General features: G+C 37.9%; 1 protein-coding gene across 1 annotated transcript in view; it reads right to left on the bottom strand.

Annotated features, from left to right (window-relative positions):
* PCDH15 (protocadherin related 15) overlaps nt 1-23,117 on the bottom strand; it is a 1,147,277-nt gene that overhangs the window by 579,730 nt on the left and 544,430 nt on the right. The window contains exon 8 of the mRNA XM_027840684.1: nt 21,167-21,337. Within this exon, the coding sequence (XP_027696485.1) occupies nt 21,167-21,337 (171 nt within the window). The remainder of the gene's footprint in view (nt 1-21,166; nt 21,338-23,117) is intronic.

Raw genomic sequence — 23,117 nt, 5'->3', positions numbered from 1 at the left:
GAATGGGGTTGGGCACTAAGATATTAGAAGACTGGAAATATAGGAAAGGGTTAGGTTATGAATACTTTGAATGTCTGAAAATAAAAAAAAATCAAAATCAAAATTAAAAAGAGGATTTTATGTTTGATCCTGGAGATAATAGGGAGCCATTGCAGTTATAAGAAGATCAATTTCACAGCTGAGTAGAAAAATTAGAATGGGTACAGACTTAAGCCTGCTACCAGCAGGCTTCTTAAAAAAGTTTGGGTGTTTGGGGAAGCTAGGTAGAGTGATAGATAGAGCTCTGGCCTTGGAGTCATGAGGACCTGAGTTCAAATCTGGTCTCAGACAATTGACAATTACTAGTTGTGTGACCCTGGTAAAGTCACTTAACCCTGATTGCCTCAGCAAAAAGAAAAAAAAAAGTTTGGGTGTGAAAAGAAGAAAGTTTTTACCAGGGTGGTTACAGTGTCAGAAGAGAGAAGGAAGTACATATGAGAGATGTTATAAAGGTCAGATCAATAATGATCATAGATTGGATACAGAGTGTGAAAAAGTTTTAAGTTGAGGACGACACCTAGATTGTGAACCTGGATGTCTGGGACAATTACAGTACCCTTGAGAGCAAAAGAGAAATTGGAAATGGGGAGGGGGATGGAAGAAAGTTAATGAGTTCAGTTTGTGACATATTGGATTTAAAATGTCTACAGGACATCTAGTTCAATATGTTTAAAGGTCAATTAGAGATTTGAGAGTGAAGATTGTGTGAGAGATTTAGGGATGGACAAGTAGATAGGAGAATCTTCTGAATAAGAAGATAGTTCAATGCATGGGAGTTGATAAAATCAGCAAATGAAATAGCTTAGAGGCAGAAGAGAAGAGGCCCATAGACAGAATTGTGAAGACCTACTATTAGTGAATTAGTGAGCATGTCCTAGATGAAGATTAAGTAAAAGAGAGAACAGGGAGGAGAGCTAGGAGAAAGGGATGCCATGAAATCCTAGGAGAGAATAGAATATCAAGGAGAAGGGAATGATTGACAGCAGAAAAGACTTCACAGAAATCAATAGGAATGAAATACATATAATTAGCTAATTATCTAAAGAATAATCCTTGAAAATTAAAGCTACATGGCAGTTTCCATGAGAATAAGGCATATATATATTAGCTGATATTTTCTTTGCATGAAAATTTTTGGTTCATGAGCAATTATTTCTGTAATTTCCTTGCCCTTGGTGAATTTTGAATGCTTTCCGAATGAATGCCTCTCATGACCAAAGTAAGAGTTCTACTTATTTACTTTAAAATGTCAGGTGTATTATAGGTGCCCCATGCCCATTAGGCAACTGAATGCGATAAAACGATCTCTAAGTCTGAAAATCGGCCCTTAGTCTATGATAACAATAGAGATCCGTTGAGTTGAAATATGGATTAAAATAATCAATGCAGAGAAGAATAATCGATAACATGCTCCAAGGAAAAGGTGATAATACAGGTTGAAAAGTGTTTAATCCTTTCAGACTAAATATAAACACTGTCTCATGCGATTATCCAGCAGCTGTTCTGAGGAAGAGCTTAAAGGTTTTACTAATATTTTCATTATCTCTCTTGCCCACACACCATGCTGGTGAGCTAAATAGGGGATTATTATTATTTCCTGCACCCTTTAATACTAATTAATATTTGACAAGGCACCCATGTGAACACTGAACACTTTTGCTTTAACACTCTCCACCCTCCAACTTCCTTTGAGCTCTTGCTTCAACTAAGCCTAAATCCATTGTCATTCAGTGTGAGTGTGTGTGTGTATGTGTGTGGTATGTGTGTGTGCGTGCGTGTGTGCACACACACATGCATGTTTTGGGCTTTTATTGCCTTTTTACTCTTTTAGGCTTTTACTCGTGTTCTAGATATAATAACAAAATTATAATAACACCTCAACAGCTAATATTTATATAACACCTTGAGGTTTGCAAAGCTCTTTACAAATATTATCTCATTTTTATTCTCACAACAACCCTGGAGGGTAGGTAATATTACTATCTTCACTTTACAAGTACAAAGACTGAGATAAAGAGAAGTTAAGTGATTTTTCCAGGGTCAGAGAGCTAATAAGTATCTGAGACTATGTCCAATTCTGGACCCCACATTTTGAGAAAGATATTGAACAGCTGAGGACATCATAAGGATACCAACCAGAATGGTGATGGCACTCGAGTCTAGGTCATATGAGGAGTGAGGGAAGGAGCTGCAGATGTGTAACCTGGGGAAGAGAGGGCTCAGAGGCTCAGGATAGATGTCTCCACTTACCTGAAGGACCATCGCATAGATGAGTCAAAAGAATTGGCTACTTGGTCCCGGACGACAGGACTAGAAATGATGGCAGGATAGAAGCTGTGAAGCACATTTAGATTTGATATGGCAGAACCAAACAAACCACAACTTCAGAACAATTAGAGTCATTGGGAAGAACTGGTTCCTCCTCATCGGTGGTCTTCATGCAAAGGCTGAATGACCATCCCTCAGACATAGTATAGCAGAATTTTCTTTCATAGATTGTGTTAGAAATAGGGAATTACTGATGTAAAACTAAAATTTTCTGCTTCTGTTAAATCCCTAATCATGAAGAAGAAGATGAAGGATCACTTAGTGGCTTTGAAAAAGTTCAAGTAGCTAGACAACCAGCATAATGTAAATCACAGAGAATTTTTTAAAAAATCTTGAAAAGATGATAGATAAAATAATGGTGGTAAGCTTTCAAAAATCCTAGAAAGCAGGAAAGGAGTCATAAAGGTACCTCAGGAAGGTCCTGTGGGGACATTCAAAGTGGATGGATTTGGGGGTCAAAGAAAATATGTTCAAATCCTGTCTCTATCACTCATTATTTGTATGACCTTGAACAAGTCGCTTAAATTCTGGACCTCAGTTTCTACAATTGTATATGGTTGAACAATAAAATCAAAAGATTCCTTACTGAACTCAATCTGTGATCGCATGCTTCTTTGATTGGAGCCAGACAAATATTCAAGTTGGGAAAAATGGATTCTTTCTAACTCTAGGCAAGAAGACATTTGTAAGGATGAGGTTTATGAACATTTGCTAATGGAATGTGAGGTAGTGTTACACAGGGGACAGAGAGTTGGCCTTGAAGCCAGAGAGGGCTAGGCTCAAGTCCCATATCTGACATGTAATGGCTACATGATCCTGGGCTAACCTGAGTCTCTCAGTACCCTGGGCAACTCTGAGATGATAAATTAGAAAGTACCAGTCCACATTGGGAAAGGGAACATCCTCACCAAGACAATCCTCGGTCTAGTCTTAACCCTACTAATCTCATCTTAACAACTCACAGTTATTGGGAATGAACCATTTCCAGACTTTTTCAACAGTTATAGATTGGTCATTCCACGACAGTGTAAGCTCATTAAGAGGAAACTATGCCAAACTAATGTAACTGCTTTTTAGAACTAGGTACCAGACAAGTGGAGAGCAGTCCTGTTCACTAGGCTGGACATCTCATAAGAAATTTCAGAGGCTCTGTGGTCTTACAAAAATAGTTCTGAACTTGGAGGCAGGAGAGATGTAAATTTAAATCCTATCTTTGGTACATAACAGCTGTGAGACTATTAGTAACTGACTTAATCTCCCTGAGACTCACTATCTCATATGTAAAATGGCTTAATAACAGTAATGTCTGGAGAATTTGCATGAGCATCTTTACAAACTTCAAAGTCCTACTTGAAATGCATTTGAGGAAACTAAGTGGTACAGTGGATAGAGCAAGGGACCTGGAATAAGGTAGACCTGAGTTCAAATCCAGCCTCAGACACTTAGCACCTGTGTGACACTGGGCAAGTCATTCAACCTCTCTTAGATTCAGATTTTCCATCTATAAAATAAGGATAATGGTTGGGCATATCTTGAAGGATTTTTGTTAGGATCAAATGAAATATTTGTAAAGTACTTTGTAAATTGTAAAGCTCTATATAAACACTAGCTATTATTATTAGTAGTAGCAGCAGGAACTGTATTAATATTATTATTATTTAACATGAGTTCTTATTCACATAGCTAAAAAGTCTTATCAACTCTACCACAAAATCTCTCACATCTGTTCTCTCCATTTACCCAGCCACCAGCTCTAGCCTGGGTTACTACAATAGACCCTTAATTACTGCATTGTTTCCAGTCTCTTACCTTTCCAATCTATCTTCCACATAACCAACAAATTGATTTTCTTAAATGTGTTGCTTTCATGCCGAAAAAGTCTTCAATGGCTCCCTATTATCTTGAATATTATAAATTCCAAAACAGCATGACTGGAAAGATATGGTGGGAGTCAGATTGTGGAAGCACACTGGGGATGAGAGGAGGAGGTACTGTGCATGGCACCTAGTTTAGTGAGTGGAGGTAATGATACTTTGTCATGTAACAAGCTTTAAGTAGTGACTCTTGAAACATGAGTTAGCTAGGTGGTGTAGTGGATAAAGCGCCAGGCCTGGAGTCAGGAAGACTCATATTCCCGAGCTCAAATCTGTCTTCAGACAACTATGTGACTAGCTGTGAGACCCCGAGCAAGTCACTTAATCCTGTTGGCCTCAGTTTCCTCAACTGTAAAATGAGATGGAAAAGGAAACGGCAAGCCACTCTAGTATCTTTGCCAAGAAAACCCTGAATTTTTCACAACTGAAAAAAATGACTGAACAACAACTTGAAACATGGAATTGGAAAGATGATTGATCACTGGTCTATGGGGGTATTAGTAAAACCTCAGCATTTAAAAAGGAAAACTAAGGGACCTTTTTCCCCTGACCAAACTTATGCTATTTCCCCAAATGCAACCCTCTACTTGACCATTAGGAGTCACAAAATATTCTACTCAGATATGAAGGAGTCTTGGGATAAGTGTTCTTCAGGCAAGAGTAAAGATTTCTCTGAGGACCAGGCTATTTTAACTCAAAGGGACCAAGTTTGTATGATAGCCATGAATAACTTGCAACATATGACCAACTAAGAACTCAAAAAAACCCCCCAAAAAACCAACTCTAGTATAAGGATGTCATAATCAAAGAGATATGGCTGGAAAAGAAGATGGAATGGTCATGTGGTAAGAAGAAGGAACAATGCAAAGAAGGCCTGTATGCTTCAGTGGGATTTGTGCCATGTCAAAAGCGAGAGAGGAAGGTCCCCAGGATGTTGGGTCTACCTGTTGGTGATGATTAATAAGAAGATGTGCACAAAAATCATATCAAATGAGGGAGCATGGATGGGCTGTTAACCACACTATTCAAGGGGGTCCATTCACTGAAGAGTCATGGATCACTGCTACGTTAAGGTATCAAGGCTTCTTGCTGATCTTCACTAAGTCAAGTTGAGTTCTGGTTTTGTCATTTTAAGAAGTTGTCAAATATGTAGACTCAGACTGGCTATGTTTGCCTTTATAATTTCAAGAACAACTTGACACAAATTTTGAAAGTAACCTTTAATGATAAAAAAGAAAGATAAAATAAACTCATTGATATATTTATTATTTATTCCATATTAAATGTGGAATATAGTGTTTATATGGGAAAAAGCTAGTTGATGGTTTGAAATCCAATGAGGTAATATATTCATGGCCAATATGTATCAAGGAACCAACTTAAAAATCCTGGTAAAGTAAAGGGTCCTGATCGCCAATGTTTGTCATGAGCTTAAGGAAGACAAAGACCATGAAGAAAACTCAGTTCATATACCAATATCTGTTTTAGGGAGCAAAGAGGGAGAAAAAGTCTATGAAGAACTTGATGAGACTCTAGAAATGAAATCAAGCTAGGACATTCTAATATAGTGATTTCAAAGCAAAGGTGAATGTGGGATAGATGGAGAAAAATGCATTAGAAATGATCCCTTGTTTCTAACAAAGGAAACCAAAGGCTTAAGTACCATACAAAAGTCTGTACATCATAAACAGTTTCCAAGTGAATTGAAAGACACAGAACATACTCAATACCAAATAATAAAGAAAAATACAATTGATTCCTTATTAAAAATCTAGAATTGAAAGGGATATTAGAGGCCATCTAGTTCAACCCAATCATTTTACAGATGAGTAAACTGCAACCAAGAGAGGTTAAACTACTTCAGCACATATGGATAGTATGTGTCAGAGTCAAGATTCAAGGTTTTCTGACATCAAATCTAGTACAAAGTTAAGGAATTGGTCACAGAGGTGGGAATCATTTCAGAATGATCATTTTGTGTGCTGTCAGATGAGATACTTGACAGTGAAAACACAAAAATTAACACCAAATTCAAAGAAAGGGGCAACTGGACAACATATTACAGGTATATAAAATGGCTCTGTCATCATTGTTCCAGTTAGCTATGTTGAGACTGAAAAATGGATATGTGAACAGATATAAATATGGATCATTGCCATTTTGGATCAAAGTACGATGGATGTAAAGTTATTACAGTAAAGAAGCCCAAACAACCTAGTGATTAGCTCAAGAAGGAAATAATCCCTTAGTTGAGCTGAGTCATGGATGGAATCAAGGGCGCCACATATTTATCATATCTACTCATTTGCAAAATCATATGAAGGATGATGGGAGAAGATTATGAGCAGCATTACTTGATTTAAAAACATAAACAGACTAAAAATTTTGGAGGAAAAGAAAAAGTAAATTTGTAGAAAGTTTGTCATGACCCACAATTCAGCCAGATTGATAAAAAAACAAAACAAAACGAAACAAATGAATGAACAACAACAACAAAAGAACAAAACAGAGGTACAATTGGAGAGAACCTGTCAACATTTTCATTAAAAAAGTCTGTTTTATTTGTATGGTCTGATGCTGAGTGAAATGAGCAGAACCAGGAGAACGTTGTACACAGTAATAGCCACGTTGTGAGATGACTAATATTGATTGAATTAACCCTTCTCAGCAATAGAAGGATCTAAGACATCTCCAAAGGTCTCATGATGGAAAATACTATCCACATCCAAAGAAAGAACTATGGAATTTGAATGCAGATCGAAGCATACTATTTGCTATTTTTTTTCTTCTGTTGTGTTTTGTTTCCTTTTTCTTGTGGTTCCTCCTATTGGTTCTAATTCTTACTTACAACATCACTAATGTGAAAATATGTTTAATAGGAATATATATGTATAGCCTATATCAGATTGCACGCCATCTTGGTGAGGGAGTTGGAGAGGGAGGGGGAGAAAAATTTAAAACTCAAAAGCTTATTTTTTCCCCAATATCAGTGACTATGGTGCCACTATGTATTGATCAGTTTTCAAGTTGCTGAAGTGGGGGAAATAAATAGCCTAAAAGAAAATGAAGATGGTCTAGGACCAACTAACTACTGACAGAAGAAATCAAGGTCTATCTATGGTGCTAGCCATGATGCAATTGAGAAGATTTATTCTTAAGCTATCTAAAGGAGGAAAACTTCATATAGATAGATAAAAAGATAGCTACACACAGATAGACACACATACACATATATATACATGTACACATATATGCATATGTATTTATGTATATGTATGTATATGTACACACATATACATATTCACATGTACATAAATATATAATGATTGGAAAGAAATCACAAGTTACAATAAAATGAGATACAGACAGCTAGACACAGACAAATGGACAAATATGCACATAGCACATGTATAGGAATTTATGATATAAATTTTATGTATGTGTTTATATGTAAATTTCTTCCCTGTACATGTGTATTTAGATAATATATAGATTGTATATACAGTTGCATATGTATATGGGTTTATATGTGTCTGTATATATACACACACCTATATATACAGCATCATACAGATACCAAGGTAACTTGCATAGAAAACTTAAAAGCAATTTTATTTTTTAAATGACATTTTTTTCCAGATTGGTACCATGCATCATGGCACTTTGCTCTCATTTATGATGAATAATGAAGCTCCTGATGATGAATTGTTGCTATCCTTTTTTTAAGCTTAAAGCCTGTGGAATCTATGGGAGGCTAGATTATTTAATAGAAAGGCCAGAACCACCTATTCCAGTGATCTTTGGCAGTAATGAAATGAAATAAAAGACTTCTCTGGATGATTATGAACTGGCCAGAAAGGGCTCAGTGTGAATGGCCATGTCTTTTTTGAATAGTAATTACCTTGAACTGCTTTTCAGTCACACCTTCCCTATAAGCATAAAATCTTGGCTTGGCCATCATGCATGGCATCGCCAGTATACCCATTTGATGTATAGGTTTCATCTTTGTTTCCCTGATTTGCATTTTTTTAACCAATTGGAGCTGCTTCAATAGACACAGATGGAAAATAAATGGACTTGGGTAAAGAATAAACTTAGTTATTACACAAATGAGGTTAGTTCGCGATGCCTTCAAGAATCACATCACATTTATCAAGGCATCGCTAACAAAGGGAAATTGTGTTGCGAGCTGAGTCTGGACCAGTTCATTAGTATTTTCATATATTGGTTTTGTTTTCCTTTTCCAATAGAATCCAAATGTCAGTGATGTGGAATTTAGAATTTTTTGATCTCTTTTATTTCTTACCTTAGAGATAATAATGATAATAGCTAGGATTCATATAATATTTTAATCTTTACCAAGTTCTTTATATGTTAACTCATTTGATCCTCATAACAACTTTGTGAAATAGGTCCTATTCTTTGCTCAATTTTACAGGTTACAAAAGTGAGGCACAGAGAAATTAAGTCACTTGTCATGGGTCACATAGCTCAAATATTACTGGCTGCTCTTCATAGATGTAAGAGTACTCAATTTTGTTCAATTTGACAGTTTATTAAGGTCTTACTACACATTAGGCACTGTGTTAGTTCCTATAAATATGAAAATAAACTGAAAAAAAGTTCTTACCCTAACAAAGCTTACATTCTATAGTAGAGTAGATACAATAATCCTAGAGATCATCACATACAATGTAATAAAACATCATTGCAGGAGAGAGAGTGAAGGGCCAATTTGGAAATGAGGAAAGGCTTTGGGTTGGAGATGTCACCCAAGTGGGTTTTAAAGAAAATTAGGGATTTTAAAAGCTGGAGGTGAGGAGGGAATACATTGCACCCATGTATAAAGACCCTAGAAGTGGGAGAAGGTTTTGTTCAAGGATCTGAGTATCATAGAAGGGAATCAAGAGGGCATGAGGGGAAGTTGTGGTAGGAACATTTTCCATAAACTGGAATGGTTTATGCCAGGGGTGGGGAACCTGTGGCCTTGAGGCCACATGTGGCCTTTGAGATCCTTAAGTCCAGCCTTTTGACTTAAAAAAAAGATGGTCAAAAGGTGGCACTTAGGTTCCCCATCCCTGGCTTATGGAACAAGGATTTCCATCATTTGACCTTACCTATAATCCACAGAGAAGTTTCCTTAAGTGTCCATACCTTGCAGAATCTTCCCTGAGGCCCCTTTCCTTTCCTTCAGATGATAAAGCTTCTAATTTCCCTTTTTGAAAACAATGTCCATGCCCAGTAAGTAGGAGACCTCAGGGAAAGGGCCAATGGCCATTCTTCCTCAGGATGGGCCAGCACATCTCTTTGCACATTTGTCGTTACTCTGAGGGCCACCCACAACTTGTATTCTTTGAAGAGTGAGGTATTTATCCCATGCCTCCCAGCTACACAAGGAGTATATTACTGTTTATATTATGAGCCTTTCATTAAGAGTCCTTCAAAGCATAATTTTCCAAAGGAAATCTGACCTCCTCCCATCCTCCTGTTCATTTCTGTATCCAGGTGATCTAGCAGGCATCTCATACAACTAAGATAGATGTACTAATGTAGTGACTCTGTAGGTTGTGCAAACTATGGTATGGGCAATGTTGCAAGTTGTTATATAGGATACCTTGAACTCTATCCTTGAATTCTAGAGCCTGGGGCCAATGCAGGTGAGAAGAGGGTGGAGGAGTGACATCAAGGAGAGCCTTAAAGATATTTTTCATAGCTGAGAGCCAGAAAATACAAGATCCTGGGCCCGATGTGGAAATCTAGGTGAGGTTTCTTTGGTTAGGCCATTGCCCAGGGAGGAAATAGGCAGGAAAAGACTTAAGAAGCCAATCAGTTAATAAGCATTTATTAAATACCTACTATGGGCTAGATACTGTGCTAAGTAAAGCAGATAAAAAGAAAAAGAAAAAAAAACCTAATTCCTGCTTTCAATGGGGGAGTGTCACAGGAAGACAACATGCAATCAATGATGTCAAAACAATACCTATACAGGAAAATGTGTAGATAATAAACCTAGGAAAGAGACTGGCATTAAAGGGGATCAGGAAAATCTTCTGGTAGAAATCTTCTGGATTTTAGCTGGGACTTGAAAGAAGCTAAGGGATACAAGAGGAAGTGATGAGGAGAGAGATAATTCCAGGCATGGGGGACAGACAGTGAAAATGTCCAGTCAGGAGATGAAGGGTCTTGTTTAAGGAACAGCAGGGAGGTCTCCTGGAGAGTCACGATGGGTAAGAAAGGAGCCATTTTCTTATTTTACCTAATTATTCTTATTAACCAAATGCTAAGCTCATTTTCCCTTTCTAGTTAAAGAGTAAAATTCTGACCATGTTTTAATTTCCAGTGTACTGGGCCAATGCTCTTATCACCTTGCCCTAGTTATGATTGTAATCAATCTCAGTTCAAATGGCCTGATGTTCAGTTTTTGTACAAGTTAATTTTGTGGTAATCGGGGCATAATAAAACTTTTTAAATATTATTTAACAACAAAACATTGGGCAAAGGCTTTAAAGAATAAGATAATTGTTAGAATTTAGATTTCTCTTAGTATTTAAGTACTAAAGTGGACATGTAATATCAGTGATTTGGATGTCCCTGACAATGGTTCAGGTAATTAATCCAATCATGCCTGTCCATCCCATGTGACTTCATGTGTGCCCATAGAGTTGCTACAGTGGGGCCTCCTGATGGGCCAGAGGCCTTCCTCCTCCCTTCTTCCTGACATTGAAATGATATCAATAAAGCACCTGGGCTGTGCACCTGGCAACTTTCATCCTTGCCATGTGACCAGGCCATCTTCTCTTCCTTTCCCAACACAGCTCAAACCAGCAAAGAGGTACCTCCTCTCAAGCAGAATACCAAAGAAGGACCACAAGAGTTCTGCAGAAACTTTGCCTTTTCTAGAATAAAACTCTGTGTGTGTGTGTGTGTGTGTGTGTGTGTGTGTGTGTGTGTGATACCAAACTCCGTACAGGAAATTAAAATGCATTTATTTATTTCTGATTTTCAACTTTGTGGACAAACCACTCTTGCAGTCCTTATACACTTGAACCATGATATAGAAAGACACACACACACACACACACTCACTCACACATATACACACACACACTATGTTTCAGGAGACAAAGTTTGATCTGTGATTTGTCCACACCAACACACCAAATGAACTAAGGAGCTAACAAGTTGTCTTATAACAGAGTTTTAATATACCTTAATCCTTGATTTTTAAGGAATTTTAAGGAATCCCAAATTCTTAAAGATTCCTCTTTTGGTCTCTGTGGGCCTCATGGGATCACGTAGAATCTCAGAACTGGAAACAACCTCAGTGGCCATTTAATTCAAACCCTGCCTTAAGAAGAATCCTCTCTTAGACCTATCTAATGAGGGAATAGCTTGGAAATGTTCTTTTCAAACTTGTGTATAATTCTTGCTCCTAGGAAGAGAGGAAATCAGAGACCATACTTAGTTTGCCAACTTCCATAGGCTTTTCTGCCATTGCGGGATGACATCAGCTGAACTGTGACTTCTTAAGATTTGGTCAATCACAAGAACGCATTTTTATGCAATTATTTCACTTGCATTTTTACCATGTATGCATGCATGTAAGTTGGGGAGAATGAATAAATGTCCCAAATCCGAGGACCAAAGGCTCATAGCATCATAATTCTGGAGTTAAAAGGCACCTCAGAGGCCATAAAGTTAAGGTTAATTATGCAGAGTGGACAGAGAACTGTGTCAGGAGTCAGACAACTTGAGTTCAAGTCCTGCCCTTTCAATTTATTACCTGTGAGTACTCAGGCAAGTCTCTTAAACATTCTGTGTCTGATTTCTCATCTGTAAAACGAAGAGGTTAGATTAGATGACCTCCCTTCCAACTTTAAAGCAATGATCCGATTAACTGCCATGGTAGAGTTACTTTTAGGTCCTCACTTTTAACAACTGTAACAAGGCAGACACCTCCTTTCACTTAGTGTCAATGTCAATTTTCTCCCCTTCAATAGAATGGCAAACTAATTCCCACTTTAGCTAGAGACAATTTTCACAAGGGGAAAAAAAAATATAATGAGTTCCCGAATTGTTTCCTTACATTTTCCTGCTCCATTCTAGTTTTTAGAAATGTACCTCTCTGAACCTTTAAATTTTTCATTGAAAACATGGTCCTCTGAAGTAGATATTTAAACATCATATCCTAGCTCAGTTGTTAAGCACTGAAGTGATTAACCATCTCTGAGTCTTTTTGAACCACAAAATGCTTTACACTTTGCAGAGGCCTAGGAATGGGTTCTCCAGTTGAGAACTCCCACTGTGGTAATTGGCAGGATGCATGAAATCCACACAGAAGGTTAGTGAGTGTCAAAGCTTTCAGACTTTTGAAGAATTAATTCAAGAAAAGATCAGTAAGTCTGTAATTAAAGTCATCATGTCCTGTTTGGCTGACAGAAATGGCTTATTTCCTCACTATTCATAGCAAGGGTCTGGGCTGATTGAACTCTATAGGAATTTTCCCAGAAACATTAATGGAAAATGGGAGTAGAGAAGATAATTCAAGGGGAAGGCAGTGCAGACATAGATACCGGCAGGCCTATTTCAGGCTCCTGACTCCTACTAATCACCCAGATAATAATTCACAGGGAATCTATGGGAGATTATCATGGCAATGATCTAGTCCTTTATGTAAGATACAGAAGAGTCATGTCACATAGTTGTATACTCATTTTCCAATGTAATTCTTCAAGGCATCCTTATCGAATTTTCTATTCTGTGACAAGAACAACTAAAGACTCAAGAAAATTCTGAATATTGTTTCCTGAAATTTACAAACGTAATGCACTGGATACTATTAGGTGTTAATTGCATGTCCCTGATATAAGGAATGATTGATGTTCTCACCTACATAGCTAACATTTGTGTAGTACTTAGTATGCCCCAGGGTTTGTGCTAAGTGCTTTACAAATATTATCTTATTTGAATACCACAATAGCCTTGGAAGTTAGGTGTAATTATTATCTCCACTTTACAGATAAGGAAACTGAGGCAGAGAGCAGCTAAGTGACTTGCCCAGGGTCAAACAACTAGTAAGTATCTGAGAATATTTTTGAAGTCAGATTTTTTCTAACTCCAAGCCCAGTACTGTATTATCTGTCAGACAGCTTCAGCTTTAAAAAATAATGATAAAGATATATAAAACACAGATTCATCTCCACTGCAATAGAAGTAATTACATTGATTTCAGCAATCTTCATTTAATCAGAAAACTTGATTTTTCCACTTAAGTGAGGGGGGAAAAAGAACTACTCAGCACAAATATAAACTTAAATCCAATAATATAGAATGTATTTTATATAATTTAATCTTCTAAATATATATCTGCCATTACTATTGTGACTAATTGATTGTTTCATTGAATGAATGAATGAACAAATGAATGAAATGACTACCTCCAGGAAAGGTTTTCTAAATTAAAATAAAAAAGCCATTGTTTTAGAATTCAGAATTTCTCAGTCCTGTGAATGAATGATAAATAACCAGAATGAATGGAGTGAATGAGTAATTAATGGATTGATGGATAAGTGAATGAATTGATTTCTCCTATTTCAATGTACCCATTCCTTACATTTACTCGGTGTGTCTCAGTATAGGTAAAATCATGCTAATGCCTAGAGTTCTCAAGTTTAGTGGGCCCCTTGGGAGATAGTGTGCTCCCTACTTCTACAGGTCTTCACTTAGAAGGTAGCTGACTGCTTGGCAGAATGTGGTAAAGGGGATTCCTCTGAAGTCGTGAGTAGGGCTAACTGGCTACTAAAGTTTATTTTAGCTCAGAGGTTCTAGGAAAAACCATGATCTTATGACTACTTAAATAAAAGCTTACCAGCCTTATTCCTGATTCCTCATGAGAGCAAATTCAAACATGGCCTTGGGAAGTTGAAAACGATGACAGCTTGAGGTATGGAAGGCTCTAAAGGTTTGGTTGGTCTATAAATTTGGTTGGTCTATAAAAGGACTTGAAAGTCCTTGATGAATCACATGTATAGCATAGTTATGAGGTCATAACACAGTTCAAAAGAAATATTATGGATGATGGCAAAGAGTCTAGAAGATATAAAAACATCTTTCCCATCAGAACTGTATTTAAGTCCAGAAAAGTGACTCCTACTGTTTTGTGGGAGTTTGATAGAGTTTGTTCTGCGTTACCTGATGCATATATTTTTTCTGTAGGGAAATTAAAACCCCAAATATCTAAAATCTTATTTATTCAATGATACCATAAGTCATAGAAACATACATGTAGAGTTACAAAGAGCTAAACTCCTCATTTTAAAGTGGAGGAAACAGATTCACAGTGGTTGTGACTTGCCCAAGTCATTCAGTCTGAAGACATTTATCAAATACTTAACATATATTGGACACCATGATTGTTGTTGAGGATATGGAGGCAAAAACACAAACAGCGTCAACATCCAAACAATATATGTTGTCTATGTTCACTGAGCACGAACGCTGTCAAAACTAGTCTTTTGGGACTAGGCAAAAGCACCAGGAATGTTTGCTCTCATTTGACAGGGTAATGGGAAATATTACCACATATAGCTAAGATAGAGGCCTTGGAAAGCTAACATGAAGATGCATATACAGTGTGAGCTTTTGCGTAGGAGTTGGGTGGAGTTGAATGAGGAGTAGAAGAACTTCAATTTAACTGATTATTCTTAATAAGTTGATACCAAAGTCTGTTCCTACATTGGGGAAGGACTGCAAGTACATTCAATACCCTCTAAATTTAGCACCCTGAGACAAAGCCTTAGAGGTCCCACCTTCCATCTACCTATGAGTATGGTCACAAAATCATCTGATCATCTTTACATGTTAATAACAACAACAAAATAATAGCATCATTATAACAACTGATATTTACGTAGCGATTTAAGATTCACAAAATTCTCAAAATATATTGTCTCTTTGGATATTATGACTTGGACATGATTTTTGTTTGTTTTTATGACTTCTCCAGAGCACCTCGAGTAAAACTAGCTATTACCATGTCCTGCTGGCAAGACATTAACAATCAATGTCAGTAAATGAACATTTTCACAGAAATATCACTGAATGGAATTCAAGGAACAGCATAAAATATCTTAAGAAAGAGAAATTGAAGGATGAATACTGATATTTGGTGTCCTCAAGTATTGATGCTAAAAGGTGTGCATGAATTTGAAAATAAAATACACATTATAAATAAAACCCAAGATTCAATCCAGAGCCCTGTTTCTTCTTTCTTTTCTTAGCAGCTCTCATGAGTTTAATTTTCATCTGCATGCAGATTACTCCCTCATGTCTCTATCAAGCCTTTGTCTCTCTCCTGACAGAGAGTTCTTCATCACCAAATCAGATCATTCAAGAGCTGGATGGGGCCCCACAAGTCATTTAGTCCATCCTATACACATAAATCTTCCCTAATATAAAATACCTAAGTGGTCACCTCACTTCTGCTTTGGCGACCTCCAAGGAAGAGGATCCCATCACCTCCTCTCAAGTCAGCCCACTACACTATAGGACAGGTCCAACTATTTGGAATGTATCCCTAACATCAAGCTGACAGTGGCTTATTTAAAACTTTCATTTAAGGCTCCTGTGTTTTTTTTTCCCTTCTATGGCTAAAGAAATAAAAAGTCTAGTCTTTCCTTCACATGATAGCCCTTCAAATATTTTAACACAGTTAGCATGATCACCTGCCAGTCTTCTTTCCTCTAGATTATATATACCCACTTCCTTCAACTAATTCATACGTCATAATAATAAAAATACCTCAAATTTATAGAGAGCTTACTATATAAAAGGCACTGTGTTAAGTTTATCATTTCATTTAATCCTCAGAACAATCCTGAAAGATAGGTGTTATTATTATATCCACTTTATAGATGAGGAAACTGAGACAGAGAGCAGCTAAGTGACTTGCCTAGGGTCACACAGCTAGTAAGTTTCTGAGGCAGGATTTCAACTCAAGTCTTCTTGATTCCCAGCCTTACGCACTCTACCCACTGTCCCACCTACCTATCTGCTAATGTCTTGAACTCAAGAGACTGCACCATCATTAAGAGTATCTAGAAAAGAGATACTCTGCAGCTTATCACTGTTGTTCTTAAATCCTGGTTCTCCAAAACGAACACAATATACCGGATAAGGCCTAACAATAACCAAGGAAAGTGGACTCTCTCCTCCCTGGTCCCTTCCTAATACAGTGATAGAGTACATTTGGTTTTCTGGCTACTTACCACATCGTTGACTTATATGGCACTCATAGTCACTAAAAGCCCCCAGATCCTTTAAAAAAAGCTGCTCTCTATTTATCTCTCTCCTGTGTTATATTTGTGGAGTATTTTTGGTATCTAAGTGAAGATTTTATATTTATCCCTATTATATTAGTAGATTCAGCCCCATGCTTTCACCCACCAAGATTCTTTTGGTTCCCGACTCTGTCATCCCAGTGTGTTAACTATTTCTCCAAGATGTATGCCATCTGAAAATTTGTCGAATTTTCCATTGGTATCTTTATACAAATTATTGATAGAAGTCTTCAACAGCATAGGGCCTGGAACAAATTCCTGACCTGCACTGGTGAACTCCTCCCTTCCTGACCCTGACTTTGAATCCATCCATCCAACCCATCTACACCCATTTGCATTATCTTCTAGTCCACATCTCTCTATCATCTCCACAAGAGTAGGATGATATACTTTATGAAAATTTTTGGCCAAAATCTAGGTAAACGCCATTAACTAAATTCGTCCCATCTCCTAATTTTGCATTCCTAGCAATCAAGGAAATGACATCAATCTGGCATGACTTGTTCTTGAAGAAGTCACCAATTTCCCTTTCCAGACAATAAACATTGCTTCAGTGATTCTTTGAAGAGTTTTTCTAAGGTCACTGACTTAAGGATTGAAGCCTATATTGTCCTCCATGTTTTTTTTTCAGTCAGATTACTATATTTGAACTTCTCTAATGTTATAGTACACCCCCCCATTTCCTATGATCTTTAAAGTATCCCTGACAGTTGTTCTGCAGTCACATATGCAATTTTTTGGGGGGCACAATGATGAAGTTCATCTAGACCAGATGACTTGATCTCATCAAGAGCATCTGTGTATCCTGTCACCATCTCCCTAATTTGGGCAGAAAGGTATCACCATCTGACTATTGGATATTTTAAATTCAATTTGCCTTCAACACCTCAAACTCGCCATGTCCAAAACAGAAATCATTATTATTTTTCCCAAATCCACTCTTCTTGACTTCCCCTTTGCTTCTGCAAAGTGTACCTCCATCACCCAGACATATAACCACATTTCCATTAATGAGCTCTCATTTTCACTTACCCAGATATCCAGTCTCTAAACCTTGTGTTTTCTAACACCATAATACCTTTGTGTATTTCCTCCTTTCCAGTCACACCGTAATCTGTTGTTTATGACCTCATTACCTTTTAACTGAATTATTGCAATAAGTTTCAGATTGATCTCTCTGCCTTAAATCTCTTCCTTTAAGGAGTGGCCTAATGGCATAGAGGAGAGAGTTCTGGGCCTGGAGTCATGAAGACCTGCATTCAAATCCAGCCTCAGCCACTTAATAGCTGCGTGATTCTGGTCAAGTCATTTAGCTTTTGTCTGCCTCAGTCTCCTCACTGTAAAATGAGACATTAGCATCTCACTGAAAAGGGGACAATAAAAGCACCTACTTCCCAGGGTTGTTGTGAGGATCAAATTACTTAATATTTATAATGCAGTTAGTATAGGCGCAAAGAAGTCTTGTAATAAAAACATATTTCCCTCTTTCTTACTCTCTCCAATTCATTTTTCACTCAGTTGTTATTTTTTTTCCTAAAGCACAAATATGACTATGACGCTTCATTCAGTAAACTCTAGTAATTCCATGTTATCTCAAGGATTAAAAAAAATCCTCTCCATGGCATTCAAGGGGCAGCAAAGTGAATCAGTGGATAGAGCACCAGGCCTGAAGTAAATAAGACGATCTTTCTGAGTTCAAATCTGCCCTCAAACACTTACTAGCTGTGTGAACCTGGGCAAGTCACTTCACATTGTTTGCCTCAGTTTCCTCATCTGCAAAAATAAGCTGGAGAAGAAAATAGCAAACCACTCCAGTATCTCTGCCAAGAAAGCCTCAAATGGGGTCATGAAGACTCAGGCCTATAAAAGACCAAACAACACAACATGCAATGACCTTCACAGTCTGGGTCCCTCCTACGTTTCCAGAATTGCGCACTACTGTGTCCCATCATACGAGAAATGGTCCAGACAAACTAGGTTCCTCATTTCTAGGACTCAGCATTCCATTTCAGGACTTTCCACAAGTCATCCCAGGTTCCAGGAAAGCATTCCTCTCTCAGCTTTGTCTTTTGAATCTTAAATTGCCTTCAAAGCTTCTCTTTGGCACCATCCTTTCCCCAAAGTCTCTTAAATTGAGATTTATTCCCTTCTCAAATTGCCAAAATCGACTTTTCTGTTTTCATGCCATGATCTCAGGCAGAATGTAAATGACTCAAACACACTGTCTCCCTGTGTAGGATCTCATCTTTCTTGGCTACGGTAGATGCTTAATAAATGCTGGCTGTATTCAATTGTCCCCACTATCAGAGTGAAGGGTTTAGAAAGGAACTTTATTCTTAAAGCTTCATGGGATAAAAGAGAGGACTAAATGAGGAATATTAGTCTGAGGCCCCTTGAACATAAATTAATTTTGTTATTGTTTAGTCAATGTGTCATGTCTCACCTTAATGACACTGTGGACCATACCGTCCAAGGGGTTTTCTTGGCAAAGATACTGGAGTGGTTTGTCTTTTCCTTCTCCAGTGGATCAAGGCAAACAGGTTAAGTGACTTGTCCAGGGTCACACAACTAGTAAGTGTCTGAGGCTGCATTTGAACTCAGTTCTTTTTGACTCTAGGCCCAGTATTCTATCCACTGAGCCACTTGGCTGCTTATCAATATATATTCTGATAATTGTAAATCATTACAGTGGAATTCCTTTGTAATCATATATATATGTAATCTGATTATAATTATAATAATATTATAATTATATATGTTATACACACACATATACATATACATGCATACATGCATGCATGCATACATATATATTTATATATTGAAAGTGAGGGGGGAAGGGTGAAACTCTCTTGTCCTATGAGAGGTGTTAATAAAGACACCTTTTTGACTGAAGGGAAGGGAGTGGAAGAAGGGAGTGACCAGGGTTGTAAGGAGGGATTTCCAAACTCCTTAATGATCAATCACAAAACCTCCAGAATCTGCTAAGATGTTTTGAGCTGTTCTAACTTTTCCCTGTAGCCTCCATGAAGGAGGATCCAGGGGTGTAGAGGGAAGGGAGTAAGTAAGACTCAGGGAATCAAAAAGCACCTGCAGTTTTCCTAATTCCCTAGAGCCGAGAGAATTGAAGAATTGGGCATACACTTCCCTGTCCTCAGTACTGCAGAACGGGTACCCAGGTCCATGCCTCAAACCGAAGCAGAGCCTGAGAGTGTCAGGCTGAGTGCAAGACAGCCTCATAACTGTCTACCCAAAAAGCACCTCCAAGACTTCCTAGTTGCTTGGAGAGCAACCCCACATGCAGGGCAAGGAAAGGAGGTGGAGGGAGAGACTTCCAGTCTTGGCTGGAGAACAGCTTGGGGTCAGGCAGCTTCCCTGTACAGGCCACTAAAATAGGGGTACTGGGACCCCAAAATCACAACATATGGGTCCTTCCCAAATGAATTCCACTCAAGCCTTCTTTCAGCCAAAGACAAGGTTTATTAGAACATTGATGGGGGTTGGATAAGATTTAAAGAACCAGCCATGTTGACCAGACTCTTAAGGAATCTAAGTATTTGTATCACTAATGCAAGCAGGCCAGATCTTAAGAATCTGAGACCTTGGCTAGACTCTTTAGAGCACTGGCCCTGAAGTCAGGAGGACCTGAGTTCAAATCTTCAAAACCTGGGATCAAACACTTGACACTTACTAGCTGTGTGACCCTGAGCAAGTCACTTAACCCCAGTTGCCTTGCCAAAAAAAAAAAAAAAGGAAATAAAATATATATATTTGTGTGTGTGTGTGTAACTTTCTGCAGTTAAAAACATTACTTCAAGAAGGGGTCTATACTGTCAAAGAGTTTTCTGACTCAAAAGAGTTGAAGAACCCCTGGATTAGATGATCATTAAGGCCTCTAAAATCAAAGCAGAGAAAAGCTAGACATGCATAATTAGCACACATTAATAGGGCCTGAGGTCATGATGAAATTAAATAGCCTCTCTCTCTCTCTCTCTCTCTCTCTGTGTATATATATATATATATATATACATATATATATATATAATGTGTGTATGTACATATAAATGTATTTATGTATGTATAAATGTATATATATATCTGTATATAAATAATTGAATAAGTGCCAACCCCAAGCTCTTTACCTTTCCTAATTTTTTTTCAATGTCTGTATGAAGTACTGGCTGAATTAAAAAAAAAATCAGTGATTACAGGTATTAGTGAAACATATTTTGAATATTGTGTAGGGCATGCCGTTTCCTAAGGTTCTTGAGGGCTTTAGGAAGAAAACAACAATACCAACACTCTATAACATGCCAAGATTTGCTTGTAAAGCAAAAATGAATCTATAGCTTCAATTTCTGTTTTCACTTGTTCTTATAAATATCATTCTAGTTCTTTCTACTTTACTTAAAATCTTTTTGGAAGGCCACATATACTCATTGTCTCCAAACCTCTATAGACATTTAGCCATAAAACAATTTAAGTATCCAAGGATCCAATTTTTCCTACTTACCCATTTGGTTTGTTCAGTTCCTAAAGTGATGCCTACTTTTAGTTATGGTGGCGAGTGGGGAAGAATATACTTACTGGTGTTCTCAGTTCTGGGATGGCTGCTTGGTAGGTAAGAGGACGACAGTCTCGAGTAGTGGGCACCAGGACACAAGGAAGAAACATTGGCCCCAGATCATCTCCGTCAAGGACATCTATCGTGAGCGTGGTGGTGCTGGTTCTCCGTTCATGAAGATTTTGAGCTCGATCCTATGAATGAGAAGACAATTCATTGATGTTGGAATATGGCAAACTTCTGTTCCTGCCTTTGCCGAAAGATTGGGTCAAAGTCTGGGGGCAGGAGGGGGCAGGGAACCTGTGGCCTCAAGGCCACATATGGTCCTCTTGGTCCTCAAGTGTGACCCTTTGACTGAATCCACACTTCACAGAACAAATCCTCTTAATAAAATGATTTGTTCTGTAAAACTTGGACTCAGTCAAAAGGCTGCACCCAAGGACCTAGAAGGCCACATGTGGCTTCTAGGTTACAGGTTCACCATCTGCAGGTCAAACAAAAAGATTTTACCATATTTTATACATACTGGTCTACGGGCATAGTTAAAAGAAAGATAGACCTCTGCACTTGGAGTCAAAAAGACACTGGCTCATATCATTCCTCTTAGGCTGTGTGACCATGAGTAAATAACTTGGCTTCTCTAGTGCTCAAGAAACTAAGATCACAAGTCAGAGACAGAGTAAATGTTGATTTATAAGAAGATTTAAAAAAAATACTCATTTAAGTAAGTCAAAAAGAATTAATTTTATCCTAACATAGTGAGCTAACCTTTTTAGTTGAATATAGTGAATTCTCTTTCCTAATAGTAGGAAGTGCCCATGTGTCCTTCCCAACCTTGTGCCTTTCTACCTTCCTAGTCTTCTTGCGCTTTAATCCCCTCCACAAAATCTAGGATCCAGTGACTCTGGCTTTCCCTCGTCTTTAGCATAGGATGCTCCATCACCCAACTCAGTTTCTTTTCACTGGCTCTCCCTTAGGCTTAGAATGCTCTCTCTCCTCAATTCTGCCTCCAGGCTTTTTTCAGGTTTTAACTACACTTCTGCTCTCTGCAACAAGTCTTTCCTTGCCTACCTCAATTCTAATGCCTTCCCCTCGCAGATTATCTAGGCTTTCCTTTGTATGCTTCTCGTATGTGCACAGAAGTTTACATGTGACCTCCCCTATTAGGCTGTGAGTTCCTGGAGAGAGAGAGCTATTTTTGCCTTTGTTTCTATCCCCAGTACTTAGCACATTTCTTAGAATATAGTAACCACTTAATAAATGTTTGTTTGTTTGTTTTAATTGTTTTTGTTACCTCCTCTAAATTTTGTATCCCACAGAGTCAAGGGCAGTGAGTTTCATACCATGCGTGCTTAACTAATTCTTCCGATTAGTTGAGCAGACCAGATCACGTTGCCATCTTATCATTCTGTATATTTTAAAGGCATAGGTTCTGCCAGCTGCAATCCTTCCTGTCAGCCTGAGTAGAAGGTAAAGTCCTTGTTAAACAGATCTCATTGTGTCACAAAGCCTAGTTAAGGCAGACCTGAGCTCACTGAAGGCAGTTAAACAGATGTGATTAGAGGTATAATGGGGCTTCGGTGTTGGGCAGAGAATTGTTAAGTAAACACTGTACAGCCTGCACTGGTAAGCCTAATGAATTGCATGGAAACACCACTGCCATGGAATATATTCCATTAGGATTAATGTCCCAAGGAGGATCCTTGAGTACCAGATGCTTGGAAGACAGAAAAATAGAAAAGCCTTTTTGATGAGCCAAGAAATTATTTGCTAGATAGAAAAGGAGAACCAAATACCTCTAGTAGAAAAAAAGAAAAGAAAAAAGGCAATGAGATAAAGGTTCTTAATTGGTAAAAGAAATAGCTTGCTGCCCTTGGGACACATGCTACAAGGGAGAGAGTGACTTGGCATGGCTATATCAGAAAAATCAATCCAAGTCAAACAAAAAAGTCTAATAGGTGGGCAAATGTCCCT

This window comes from Vombatus ursinus, unplaced genomic scaffold (assembly GCF_900497805.2).
Source record: "Vombatus ursinus unplaced genomic scaffold, bare-nosed wombat genome assembly UNPS02014847.1, whole genome shotgun sequence".
Lineage (NCBI taxonomy): Eukaryota > Metazoa > Chordata > Mammalia > Diprotodontia > Vombatidae > Vombatus > Vombatus ursinus.
The sequence above is the reverse complement of the archived record's forward strand: the minus strand, read 5'-3'. Positions and strand labels throughout refer to the sequence as shown.